At 30.9% G+C, this 15,351-nt stretch overlaps 1 protein-coding gene across 1 annotated transcript; it reads right to left on the minus strand.

Moving 5' to 3' along the window:
- Positions 1 to 238: 238 nt before the first annotated feature.
- Positions 239 to 9,339, minus strand: LOC147064587 (uncharacterized). Its single transcript, XM_085957674.1, has 3 exons — positions 9,325 to 9,339; positions 1,501 to 2,107; positions 239 to 921 (listed from the first exon to the last, which is right to left on the minus strand). Exons 1-3 carry the CDS (start codon positions 9,337 to 9,339, stop codon positions 239 to 241), a joined length of 1,305 nt encoding a protein of 434 aa, XP_085813800.1.
- Between the last annotated feature and the right edge of the window lie 6,012 nt (positions 9,340 to 15,351).

Genomic DNA, 15,351 nt, shown 5'->3' on the forward strand with positions numbered 1-15,351 from the left:
CAGAATTAATTGGGTGGTGCTTTTTTTTGTTTTAATTTTTCCCGTATTGCAAGACCTTGGACGTTTATCAAGTTATTTTTTTTATACGATATGATTCGTTTTACGAAACACTTTCAGATCAAATTACCCTCAATCCAAGGTTTTTTCGTAAGTTTTTATTAATTTTTTGACAGATATTTCAAATGTTATCCTGGTAAGAAGTTGGATTCACAACAAAAATTATAAATAATTATAATAATTAAACTTCGGAGTGGCCGGCAAAATTTTGGATTTCATCTATTGTTAATCTTGGGGCAGTGGGTCTTTCTGATAGCCTAGGAGGTGGTGGTGATGGCGTTTTCTGTTTTTGTTCCATTTCCTTAGAAGAATACAAAAGAGTGCTCGTTTTGCTAATATCACAAATTCCACTGCTCCTCAAACGTTCTAACCGCCAATGAAGTAGTTGGAAAGCAGTAGGTTCTACTGCTGAAACATAACTCGCATCTATACTTCTGAGACTAAACATGCTTGTATCAGAAACACTTCGTCTGAAGTAAGTTCGCTTTGGAGAGCTTTGGAGCTTTTGTGATTTTATTTCGTCGATTTTTTCTATTTCTGAGTGACTTTTGAATTTTGACGGGACAACAATAGCTTCTGCTGCTCTATGTTTTACTACTATAATTCGCTTGCTTCCTCGCAAAAGAGCAGGATTCCTACGCACTAAAATATATATAAAAAGTGCTCCAATAAAACAACAAATTGCGTAACCTACCCCCAAAATTGTCAAAGAAACTGTTTTATCATCATTGACCAACCAAGTTTGTAACTGCCATGGTTTTTGTACTTCGTGTGCTCTACAATTTAACGGCGATATTTTTTGCTCATTTTGTTTTATTAAACAAAATATATATGTGTCCCCAATAATAAGATTATGTACTTTTACTGTTAAATACAAATCATTAATGCATCCAATTAAATGTGAATTTACTTGTGAATCTGATAAATCTATGTTGCCATTGAACCATATGAGAATATCATTTCCACTTATTGAAAAATCCATATTAATTTTTACACTACCCACTTCTCCATCGTCACTTAAATTGAAATGTGTACTTTGTTTTGGAATATTTATATATCCGTGTGAAAGTAGTTTCCTCTTTGAATTTATCTCGTATTGAAACGTATGTGCTGCCGTGATGCATGATATTTGTATTGAACTTTCCGTTGGTTCCGTTGATTCCGTTGGTTCCGTCGGTAACGAAGATGAAATGTTGCTATTTGGACTGGGTGTAGTAGGCGGTATTGTAGGGGGTGTAGTTGATTGAGTCGGTATATGTGGACAAAAATCTACATCCGTAAAAAAAGAACCTTCTACGTCTGATGGAGTTATACATGTTACATTGTCACGAACAGTACCATTTATTTTTAGATCTTGGAGCCATTTTAGTTCGCATACACAATTCCATTTATTTTTATTAATTAAAATACTCAAAGGAGTAGAAAATTTTGTAAAAACTGTACTGACCATTGTTGTTAAACTATTTTCAGTGAGATCCAATAACTCTAAATTATTAAAATGTGTAAAAGCTTTATCTCCTATATGAGAAATTTTATTTTTATTAAGATAAAGCAACCGACAATTAGAAATTCCTGTAAAGGATTCGCTTGTTATAATTTTTTGCATATTATTAAACCGAAGATCTACGGTAGATATAGATATGAAATCATTCTTGCCAGTAATATTGAGAGGATCAAATGGATTTACCGTTTCTAGAATTTGTAGAACAGTCAAAGTGTCTGCAATATCCTTAGCGGCACCCGGCTCAACTTCAATAATAGTACATTTTTCAATAGTTAGTTCGTTTAGACGTTTAAGGCCTAAAAATGTGCCGACTTTCAATAATTCGAAAGTAATTTGGTTTAAATTGAGAATTTTTGTGCTATTAAAAACATCGGAATCGAAAGCTCCCGGTTCAATGTTTTTAATATTTGCATTCATAATGGATAACTTTTTTATGGTAAACATTTTAGTATTTAACCAATTTTTACTTAAAGTTGCTTCTTTAAAACTCGTTTCTGTTAATATGAGTTCACTTAATTGTGTTCCACATACATTTGGATCAAGTTCCTGTAAAAAAATATTTTTATTAATTTTAATCATAAATTCAATCAGAACAAACATTACAATATTAAATCTTCTTTTACAAAAATATGCAGTACCTACCTATATATTTTTTACAATAATTAAAAAATAGATATTAGCCACTTGCTCAACCTATAAGATAAATTAATATCATATACTCTGGGTTCAAACACACATTGAAAAACAAAATGTGCTTGTATTCCAGACCCGGAACTCGAGCCCGGGACCTACGGCATTATAGGATTACCACTTGGCCGTTGTGGGCAAACATTTTTTTTACTAAAATAATATACTGAAATACGTCATTCAAAGCGTGTATTTTCGAAAACCAACAAGTCTATAATGTCATCTTTGTAATAAAAAAACTTTTAAGTGTTTCAAACACGTTTTGTGGTTGGTTTGACGTTAGTTACACAAATATACAATAATTAAATAAAAACAATATGCCCATTTGCAAACAATACTCATTCACGACATCGAATATAGGTACCTTAGCTAAATTATATTGGATATATAATATTAAGGAATTTATGTATATCATTTTAATTACCCGTTAGTCATTGAGCTTAGATATTTATTCGTGTGTTTACAATTCTATACATATATCATGGCGTAAAAATACTCAATAACATGTATTTTTTATTTTATATTTACGTAGACTTATCGGTTCTTTAAAATATACGTCATATTTATAATATCGAAAATATGTCTTTGTTTATGTTGTTTAATATACCAGTATTAGACTATCAAAGATATTTGCCAAAGGTATTTATTTCGGTAATTACGGTGCGTAAAATACTTTTATAAAAGTTATGTTTAAAAATAGATAACGAATGTATGTTGGCTTATACGTTTATGTTTCCAGTCATTTTATTTATTTATATTTTTGTCACCTGAAAGGCGATTATTATATAAATGGCATTTCATATTATGTGTTGTATTATATCAAAAATCTTCTGTTTTGTAATGAAGATGGGCAGATATGTCAGATTCAAGGTTTTATTTTCATATATTTTTAGAAAATACTTTGAGGGTGATTTGAGGGTGACTAATCTTTTTTTCATCAAGTAAAATCATTGATTTTCATCGTTTCATTTGGCAACAATAAAACAGCAAAATACTACAAAAACCCTTAAATGCATTCTGTACTACATTTATAGTACAAACTTCAATTTCGATTTTTTGAGCAAAACAGAAATCGATTTTACCATACATATTATATTCAATGGTAAAGTAGGATTTCAATATTGTCGATAAAAATGTCATTGACCCGGAGATGATATATATATATATATATATTATGTATGGGCCGGATTTTGACAGTTATTTTTAACGGCTATATTCAAATTCAATTTTAACCACAAAAATATGAAATTGTGATAAGGAAAAAAATATTACTGGATTTTATAAGGTAGATTGATTGATTATTTATGATAAGCATTAAAAATAATTTCAACATAAAAAAAATGAATACAGTATTTTTACGTGTCCGGAAATTTGTACGTAAACAGTTCACCGCAGGACACTTATTCGTGCGCCGCAGTACGTCAAACATGAGTTCGTAGAGCATTTAATCAAATGACGAATTCTTCGTAGAACATTTCACCGTGGAGTATATTTGTACGTATGCTACAACATGTGGATATGTTTTTACTTGGTTAGGTTAGATTAAGGTTAATCTAATTGGAACAGTACTATTTGCAAACTATCGACGCATTTTGTAAGATACTTACAAATATATTTCACGGTGAAATGTTCAACGAAGAACTTGTTATTTAATAAAATGTTATACGAACTCATGTTTCACGTACTGCGGCGTACGAATAAGTGTCCCACGATGAGCTGCATACGTACCACTTACATGTAACCGTATTTTTATAGTAAGTACAAAGTGTTTTTTGATAAAAATATATAGAAAAAACTATTAAATATTTTTTAACCATTTTTCCCGTAATCATCCGTTGTATATGAATATATTTTTTTTCTTCTATTAAATAATATAAAATCATGCATTTCAGGGTTACATCTCTGGTACTGTTCGGTTATACGGAATACAGCGGCAAACACATTTTGAAAATACCAGATATATTGGATTATTTGTTAGTTTGGGTTAGGTTTGGTTAGGTTAACTTAATCGTTTTGTTTGCCGCTGTATTCCGTATAATCGAACTGTACCAATTTTTTTTATTCCTTCTATAAAAAAGCTTTTATGAAAGACATACTTTACAAAATATATTATTGACAATGGTCTTTGATTGTCTAATACTGGCATTAAACATAATATTTCTTTCATAATAATAATAATAAAGACTTGTTTGTCTAAATAATTCTATTAAAATAATGTATTTATTAAAAAAAAAAGATGCTCACATTAAATCCTTCTTCTAATATAGCCGTGATATCATCACTATATCCCAATTTCATGCACGTTATCAAGCAATCTTCTTCGTAAACATCACATTTAGAATATCCAGGTGGCGGCATCTCTCTCATTATTTTCTGCTGGTACCTTGCCGTTGAAGATTTTGTATATTGTTGAATGTCATCATTATTATCATTGTCCAGTGTGTATATTAGCATCATCGCTAGTATCAGCGCAAATCCCACGATACACACGATTCCCGATAGAATCTGATTCCATTTTCCAAACGACGATTTTTTGAATGAAAATCTGGAATATATAATATACAAAATAATAAATTAATATTAATTTTGAAAGGGGAAAAATTATTTACATAATATGAATAAAATATTTAAGGATCGATGAGGGGGGTGATGCAGTGATAAAAGCAGCAGTAGTAGAGATGGATCTAGATGGTTATTATCTTGATGCAGAGTACGCGGTGTCGCAGTGAGCTAGGTGCTCTGACTGAGCCGCGATCCAGTAGCAATGATGATCGGGACAAGCTCGGAAGTCTGCTCTCGAGAGACGAATGTCGTATGATCATAAAAAATAATCGTAATCGGTAATCGTCCTTTGCTATTTATATAAAACCAATCAATCTATACCTTACACGAGCTACCTTTTATCAAGGTTAAAATTGAGAAACCATTTGACCGTAATATCTAACGATTACGAGGTGTTTTGATAAGCAAGCATGATATTGCTATTCCATTGCCTGTAATAAAAACGCTGATTCTAGATGAAGCAATTGATAGTTAAATGACTTTTTGATTTTACGTTGTCCAAATTCATGCTGATTCGGTGTAAGATTATTGACGGCTATAAATATTTACACAAATTTTATTATTTTCCATTTGAATCATTTTTTTAAGACCCATACTTGCCTTTAAATATCTTATGCCACTGTGTACATTGGTAATGGCAAATAGATTCTGAAGACGATAAAATCAAAAAGTACAAAACATAAATAAATAATAGTTTCAAATCCCATGAATTGCCATCAGTGGATAATTTTAATTTGCTTACTTAAGCTGGCATGAAACTCAATCAGATCCATGGCCGACTATCCGTTCGTCTTTCAGGGATCTATATACCGATTTTTTTCTTTCTCTCGTTTGGTCACATTTGGTTTCTCGTTATCTCTCTTAACGTTATTCTTCGTATTCTTCGAAGTTATCCCAGAGATCAAGAGCCCACAGTAGTTTCTTATAGAAAACTTAGAGAGCTTATAGAGAGAAACAATGTGACAGGCCCATCTGAGACATCGCTCAATCATGGTATCAATTATACCTACTAATATGCAATTGCTCAAAAAGCTCGGCGCTAGTACGAATCCAACACTGTTGATATTCTTCAACTGATTCCAGTATTAATTTTCGAATACTTAGAAAACCTTTTATTGTTTCTCCGCTCGGCTCTGGATTTTACATTATTATAAAATAATTGGTGCCACGGTTACATTGTATACCCATTTTTTTGTGTGTACCTGCATAGACTTAAGAACGTTTCATGAATATTTTTCAGTCTGCTGGCAAGTTCCATTTTCAAAGCATTCTTTTCTCATGATGCTGATTCCAATTTACTTAAAAATGAAAGTACTTTTGAATGTAGAATTAACCACTAAAACATACTTCTTGAATGTCCATTATTCCCCAATATTGTTAAGTAGGTGTTCGGTATTTTTAATATTCTCCCCTTTTCCCGAAGACTTTTTATTTAATTTATTCTTCCAATACACATGTCATGATTGTGCGCCTGTTTTCATTGTATTTCCCGTAGTGTATTATCAGATAACATAATACTTTGTGAGATTCAGTTAAATTTCCCCCGCTCTATTAAAAACTAGTCTTACAAAAGTAACCATCTCACAAAATCAAAGTATTTTGATAGAGATTTTGCACATATTTTTTATTTGTAAAGAAACATTATTTTGTTACCATGTTTGATCCTAAAAAGATTACATTTTGCTTTTTTTTTTACGACAAATGGATTTTAGATACTTCTTCAGTTAACTGCTCGGCCATCCATTCCTTTCAGTCAGACTACATTTTCAAGGTGATTTTCTTTTAAACTGTTTCCAATTTTTGCATTTAAATCACCTAGAATTATCACAATGTTTCTTTTAGAGATGCTGTACATGGTTGAGTTTAGAGCTTCATAAAAATGATCAATTGACTCATCATTTGCAGTAGCTGTATGTCCATTTATTTACAAAATGTGTAGTTTATATGGAGATATAAAGGTGAATGTTACGTTAATTGATAGGTTCGTACACAATGACTGTACGTTGAAGATGTGACACTGATAGTTAGTGTGCATTTAGTATTATTGAGTGCATAAAGTGAAACCCGGGTCGCAAAAAACGACTCAAATGGAGTACAACACTTAAATCCGTTAGAATCATTGTATCATTTTACAGTAGCATAATATGCAAACCAAACTTCAGTATACATTAATTGTTATCCAAATTGTATGTAGGTACATTTTAATTTTTACTTATGCCATAACCTAAAGGTATACATTAGTTACCTACACATAGGTATAGATATCTTATATAATGATTTTGAAAATTGAGGAGTTAAAGATTAAAAGTCTACAGGTGACATATAAGTAAAAAATAGTAAGTAGCAGTTTTAAAATCACCATGATTGTACCGATGCTTTGCGTGAAGAGGCTTTAAATATTTTAATGTAATATAATATATAAAAAATGAATTTTCTTATGATTCTGTCGATAAGTGATTTTATACATTTTCAATGCAACATATCTAATATTTTTTTAATGTGCATGTAATAAACATTACTATTATTTTGAATATCAGACTTCTTTTAAGTAGTTAATATTCAAAACAATTTTTGTAGAAATAATAGTATTTGCATTATTTAATGGTGAACTCGAATAATATAAATTGGTTAACTATACACCCAGAACCTTTAAATTATCAACCCTTTATCAATGGCTTCGTAAAAGTCTTTATAATATCGGTATATTGGCATTTAGTAATGCAAACTAAAAGCTCTGCAAGTTGAACGCATAGTAAATTAATAATTATTAGACAATGAAATGTGAATAATAATAATAATATCTAGACAACAGTTTAAATACTTGCTACTTAATAAATCACTTAATAATTTAATTGACAATATTACATTTGTGTATACAACTATTTATTCAGTCTATTATTTTAGTACTAGTATAAATTTCAGTTAAAAATGTCTCTGTGTGGCGGATGAAACCGGTCCAAATTTATTAAATAATAAAAGTGGAATAAGTACTAAAAATTGTACATTTTATTAAATTAATCAATAATACAATGCATTTCCACCATGAATTGACTGTTAATACAATAAAAGACATAATAAAGGATGTATACTATTTATTTCACATAATAATTAATAATAATCAAAACCACTTTCGTTCACTTTTAATTTTTTAAACCATCCTGATTATTATTAAATTATGCTTAATAAGTACTACATAATATTGAATTTTATTTATTTAATACAATGTCTTTTCGGCAAGCATTGACAGTTGACTCTGAAGAAAAACAATACGATATGTTAAATAGGAGCATTTTGATTTGTTAAAATTATTACATCGGAGATTTTAACAAGCCAATATCGCTATTATATACCTAATTAATATAAACATTTATTAAATAAATAAGCAAAATTTCTAGATTTTAACAATAAATTAATGGTATAAGTAATATAATATTATTGTAAAATAGAATTTTGCGAAGCACATAAGTACAATGATTTTTTCTATAATCAAACACATTTCTTACCTGACTTTTTTGTCGGGTTTGTTCAGAGATAAGCTGTTTTGATTTATACGCATTCCGTTTCTCGAATCACCGACACCGAGCACATGTTTGTTAACACTTTCTTCGAATGGCTATAAGAGATTTTTTAATTTGTGTGTGGTTTCCTTTCGCTCATTTTGCTGTGACTTTGCAATTAATAATTGCCGTCCGTTCATAAAACTGCACGGGCTGAGAGCAATGATAAGAGTGTGCAGTTTTGCCTGTGGACGCATGAAAATTTCGATAATATTGTCAATGTAGAGGTTTTCCAGGAACGAGGACCGTCCATATGGCTGGATCAACAAAGCCTTATCAGGATGCCTCGTTTTACCTTATCTATCTAATAATCTGCGAAACACGCTTTGTTAAAGCATGATCGAATATATTAATTAAATCAAATCAAATTTATTTATTTTACATATAATGAACATAACAAATTATAAATTCAAATTGTTCACAACATGACATAAAATAAGTGTTAATAATTTTTAAAAATAAAAATACAGAGAATAAGTAATAAAATAAGAAATAAAATAAATAAAATAAGTAACAAAATAAAAGTAGATGGAAGCACACAGAGTGAACTTTGATAGACCCTATCTTAAAAACTTATAAAACAACGTCCACCTAAATTCACCCTCACGTAAGTGGAATATATCAATATCCGAAGCGATTTCATTAAACATGGTTACTGCCCTCCCAATTGGCATTACTAATGGCAGGTTAGTTCTGCACCGTGGGAGAACAAACAACGGATGCCCTCGATTCTTAAGGTAATTATCAGAGACACACAAGCCAACACCACCAAGAATGGCAGAGTTCACATTTACGCCGCGTATAAGTCTGAAAAAATATGTAGCTAAATAAAGATCCCTTCTCAATTTTAAGCTGTGTATGTAAGCATTCCTAAGAGAAAATCAGTCGGATAGAGCCACGGATAATATCCATTAAGCCGAAAGTAAAGGAGTCTTAAAAATTTCTTTCAGAGTCTACCTTGTAGAACTCCATTATTATAGTTTTAAAAACACAACTCTTTGTTGATTCTAATATTTCTTCTTTTCTCTTATTTTTCTTTCTTCAAAACAACATTAAAATATCTAATTTTTGGAAATTAAAATTCAACCCATGACACAAAGAGCAGCGCATTATTCTAATTATTATTTATCTTCTTTGTTTCGGACAGCGGTCGCGTAGTTATTATAAATAATAAACAATTCAATATTATCTAATACACTTATAAAGAAATGGAACTAAGAAAAAGTTAGCAGTTTCAATTTTAAGATATATATTTTAACAACAAATCTATTAGCGCGATTAAGGTATTAAATAACTTGAATCAAGATAAAAAATATTTTTTAAATGTGAAACTATGACAAATAATGTATCATAAAAATGTATTCTCTATACTTACTGTATCAGTGTCAACTAAATATGCTAAATATTATGTTCGTTGGCTTTACAATTCGATATTCTTGAGTATGTCACAAAGACGTTTCTTAACAAATTTTAATGAGTAATGGATATTAACTTGTCATGACGTGGACTTGCCAAACTCAATTTAACTAATCCTTACTCAAGACTCCCGACTTCATATTAGGCATGTTATCACTCGGCCATCGTTGGCTTTAATATATTATGCTTATATCTACATATAAGAAAATAAGCCAGCACCGCCATTTGGTGGTCATCTAAGCCAAGTTACTTGCAACATTTAAATTTTATAAAAAAATGTGTAAAAATTAGCTGGTATACACAAAAACTATCTGCCTAGATATCTCAGATCTGATAAAGCAGACCATATGTATCACCACCCTACAATAGGAATGACTAATACGTTTCGATACCTTAGGCAGGGCCAGCCTCTATTAATTATTTAGCCTTCTTAATATAATGTTGTAAACTCATACGTCATACATTGTTCGCATTAATTTCGCATTAAATAAATACCGTTCTCCGCTACAATAATTTTATTATTGAACCCATCCTACACCGCGTCCTAAAAGATATTATTATATACGCCGGCATTGGGCATCGCCTTACATACATTACTACACTAAAAAACTATTATTGTCATGGTGCCATATTTTCTTTATTAATTATGTAATTGATTGTAAAATATTATGTAAATAAAAATAGATAAACCGTTACTTATGTACTTACGTAGGTATTTTTTAGGTAATTCTCTATAGAATAGAGAAAGCCATGTATCCAAACTAGCAAGAGACTTTTCTTCAATATACCTACCAGAAGGAAAAAATATAAATGTCGGTTTATATTGTGAACGCTTTGAAATTAGAATTTGTCATGATCACTATTATTATGTAAAATAAATTCATTTTAATTATAACCCCTACACTGTGATGGTTGGGTTGTATATAAAAGAAGACACCATCCCCGAAGCTGCCAGCCCGGTCGCACATTGATAATCATTTAGATTGTGATATAGTCATAAATCAAATCTTGGCGCAATGTTGCAACTTTCTTCCGTGCGTATAGGCGAGGCCATACCGGGACAGCAACGTTACGCGGTTAGTCAAATCGAACGAAATAACAGTTTATACACATGTGCCGATGTGACATTTTGGTATTATACGCCCCACATCGAGTAAAATTTATCCTTTGCGACGCTAGCTATTTTTTTTCAAACCACAATGTCGCATTCGAGCTGTGTGCGGAGGTATATTAAATTACATGTATTTTCTGAATACGAACAAAATCAGATATCCGATGTATTGGTGACGAGATGAATTTAGATGTGTAGCAATCATACCACCCAGCATTATAAGAGTAACACGCATTATCGATCATTATCAGAATTTCCTCAGTCATCCTAACCTAGATCAACAGTGTTTATTATGATTTATTCAATTGCAAAAATTACTCGTGTAATGTATTGATTTAATTTATATAAATAGCGATGATGATCCATAGTCGTCACCACTCATCTCGAGTCCGTCACTCGATACAGTCACCAGCTTAACAGTAGATCGGTAGTCATCGCTACCAGATTGCGGCTTGGTCTGAACAGGAGCTTACCGCGGTCACTCTACGCCGATCATTGTAACTCTCTGTACTTTGCATCAATACAATAAACATCTACACCACGCTGCCTCAATTAACTCACCCGCCTACCTTCTCATCGAACCCCAAAGAAGAGCTTTCACCAGGAATAAAGCAGTGGTGACTTTGTTTTGGAAGCAGCTAAGGAAAATTCGGTTGTAATTGCGTTGATAGTAATATGTAATTCGCTCGAAAAAAGCTCTCAAAATAGTGGTAAAAAGCTAAGTACTTATAGAACAATTTGTAAACGTAGCTAATAATAATGTTTGGTAATATAATATAATTACTATCTCCCAACAGTGTTTTTATCTGCTCATCACTGCTTAACACAGAAATCGGCTTTATAATAACCTATTATATTTTGATAACAGTATGATTGTTATAGCGCGTTGACAATGAGAAATGTCAATATCAATGGCATAGAACGAATATTGATCCGTAAAATATGCTTATCGATACCTAACGGGCATATACATAGGGAGCATGCATAGCATTTTATTAATATGCGTTCATCGAATCATAATAATATACAATATAGAATATAATTATATTGCATCATATTTTTACGGGGATTAATTATTTTTTGTACATAATTAAGATGTATTTTTAATTTTATAAATAATTATTATTATTGATGATACAGGATTTAAATGTGTTATTAAAATTCATAATTTGAAAAGACCTCAGAAACAGTTTGGCAGATATTTGAAGAGTGATTCTCATTCTATATGCCATAATTTTTGCCCAAAAGGATTTGAAGACGTACCGGTTGGTGGAGAGAAAGCATTTGCTTATTTTATACAACACTCAAAAATGTTGTGGACGGTAAGAAGATAAGTAAAAGAATAAGATAAATGTGAATTTCAGTTCAATGATATAACATTTTAATTATCTACAATTGTTATAAAAGTTGCTTGTATCGGTCCATATGGAATGGTATAAATTCTTTGAATTGAATTATAAATTAAGCATTAATTTAGCATATAGGTACTTATTGATTACTTGCTTCAAAAAAGTTCGGAACCTAGACTTAATTTATACCAATATTAAAGATTGGTCATCAGATTATAGTATATTCGTCTTCTGCCCTGCACTGATAACATATATTTTCCAATATTGTGAATAGGGATTCCAATCCCGGGATTCCAAGCTATTTTCGATACCTATGAATCCCGGGATTGATAAACATAATCCCGAATCTTTCGGGATTGATTTTTTTATCATTTTTTATGGAAAATAACATAAAAACGAAAATATAACAGAAAAAAATACTTTTAATAATAAATAACTACATTAGAAATCAACTGAGTTTGAATGAAGTTTGATTTATACCCATGTGTAAGTTGCCGATTCATTTTATTTTTTCACATAAATTAATAAAAATGAGAAAGATTGGAAAAAAAAACAATGCTTAGCACTATTAACAAAGTAATTCCACCATGATCTTATACGTTTTACGGCAGTTTCGTATTTGGCTGACTAATTAGATTTATGAAGCGGAAAGGCCGTAAGTACACCATGATTCGCTTTACTATTTTAAATCTCCCTAACCCATTCATTAAGTCTTTACTATCAGATCTATCATAGACATATCTAGCAATCTCAAATTAAATTCATATTATTATTTATATTACAATATTATTTACTCCATTAAACTTATGTATTTCCAAGTTTGAAGTAATAATAAATATCATAAATTGTACTAGATTTATTTGTGACCGATTTTATCCATGTTATTTGTAAATATAAAAATTTTATATTAACAATGGGAAAAAAATGCCAATCCCGGGACCAGTCCCGGGATTCTCAAATTGTAATCTCGAAATCCCGGGATCAGAATTTTGGCTCGGGATTGGATTCCCTAATTGTGAATACTGGTCCGATTTCTGTAACAGCTATGAAAAAATCCGTTAAAACAGTGAAGAGAGCGTGCATATTCATATTTTATTTTCATCGAGTACCTTATTGTCCCCAACTTCTCAACAGCTTATCACAAAAATAATTGGTACACGTCGGATGGATTTATGTGTGTGTAATATAGAAGAAATTAAAAACTGTTAGAATATTAACGAATTTGAATTTAAAAGTATTCAAATTATTGCAAGTAGGTTGAAGTCAATCTGATTTCCATTTAACGATAATTCCCTATTTGAGGTAAATTAGGAAGTAAAAAGTATGGTATCGGAGTTGAAACTATCGCGAGATCTTTCCTCCCCAAAATCATGAATTCTGATGAAAATTCATATTTTCATACAGTTGTCGAGTCATGTATGGTGGATGAAGAAGTCGAGATTTGGTGGTTGCTCCGATGGATGGAGGAGCGAGTTTTATTTGCAGCGTAAACAGTTGGTACAAGAGTATTTTACAGTAGTTATGTTACCATACTTATCATACTGTTCCGAGGTCCGAGTCTCGGTAGAATGAGATGTTGTGCGGAGCGATACAGAAACTGAGATACTAATAGAGACCGGGAACTTACATTCGAGTGACATCTCCAATGAATTATGATCCGCTATTTATTGACGTACTCACAATCAAAATAATATTTTGAAAAAAATATTTAGGAAATAATTATTATAATTGAGTCAGCTACTCTATATGGAGTTAACGTCATTGGATATGGCGGATATTGCGGAAATTTTCATTGCAGTCAGTTATTTACCGGGTTTGAAATAATTGAACACTACGGGAAATGGATAATAAAGAATTCGTAATTGCAGTCAGTTATTTAACTCGTTGGACGCGGGTGACACGGCTGCCGTGTCCCCATTAAAGGATCATTAGATGCAACTAGCATGTTATTTAAATGTGGTAATTAAACATTAATTAAAAGGTACGCAGTAATTGTGTTAATATCGCCGATCAATATACTGGCACGAATTGAGTGGTTTATCCCTATACAGTTTTCTATTTCAGTTTATTTCATTAATTAAAAAATATATTTATTTATTAATAATAATACAATTATTGTAGAACTTCTTCATCCATACGTCAAGATATTATATTGGATTTCAATTTTATATAAGTATTGCTGAATTCTTTTGTTATTATTATTTTACTGTGGCTTTTACTGCGATACTTCTGTCAAGTTGTCTCTTCTCCCCTGAGTAAAGATTTATTCTCTTTCTTATTCTATTCAGTTATACGGCTTTCACTTACACAAGTCCAAATTAATATCTTTATATTACAATCAACTCAAATAAATCTAAATATATTCTTGTTCGTGTATGTGTCGTAAATGTATTCGTCTTTATCTTGTCACCCACCACTACACCAATCCCACAATGATGCCATCCGACGAGATTAAAAACTATAATTACTTAAAAGATTTTCGTTCATCAATTATTGTTTTATGCTCCTTATATATTATAATTGAATAAGTTAAGATTTATTATGTCACATAATAAAAAATATTACTGTGATCTCATTTCATTAAGCATTCTACTACGAGGGGGGTCCTGTAGTAACCATGATTCATAGTCAATTTGCAGCCTTATATTATAATGAGCTCAAATAAAATCTTCGCACGTGTTTCCTTGGTTATCCACTCTATATACAAATTATCAAACAAATTGAGATTCAATGATACTACAGACTTGTAAGGCTTTTGTGTTTTTTTATTCTTTGAGTAAACTTACATCAATTTTACATTTTACATAGAGATAAGGATATATTTTTAGAAAGAATAGACACGAAGTGATAACAACAACTAGAATGTAGTATGAATAACACTTATACATTTCGCAATATATATTATGTAAATACACTAGCATGCTTTTTAATAGAGATCTTAATAACTGATATTGCATTGATACAAAAGCGCGATCAGCACACAAAGTCAAGTATGTAAAAGCTTTATAGGGTGATATTTTCAACGTGATTTAAACGGCTAAACATTTTTTTTAATATTTTATTTTAAATATTTAACACCAATGTCCTTAAAACAATTTCAATAAAAAT

The sequence above is a fragment of the Rhyacophila brunnea genome, unplaced genomic scaffold (genome assembly GCF_057557595.1).
Source record: "Rhyacophila brunnea isolate RB1 unplaced genomic scaffold, BYU_Rbru_1.0 scaffold_7, whole genome shotgun sequence".
Taxonomy (NCBI): Eukaryota; Metazoa; Arthropoda; class Insecta; order Trichoptera; family Rhyacophilidae; genus Rhyacophila; species Rhyacophila brunnea.

Bases quoted from the DNA above. Each gene is read 5' to 3' on its own strand.
- LOC147064587 (XM_085957674.1), bottom strand. The intron at 922-1,500 runs GTACAGTTTTTA...TGTATTTAACAG, and splicing joins TAGTTTAACAACAATGGTCA to TAAAAGTACATAATCTTATT.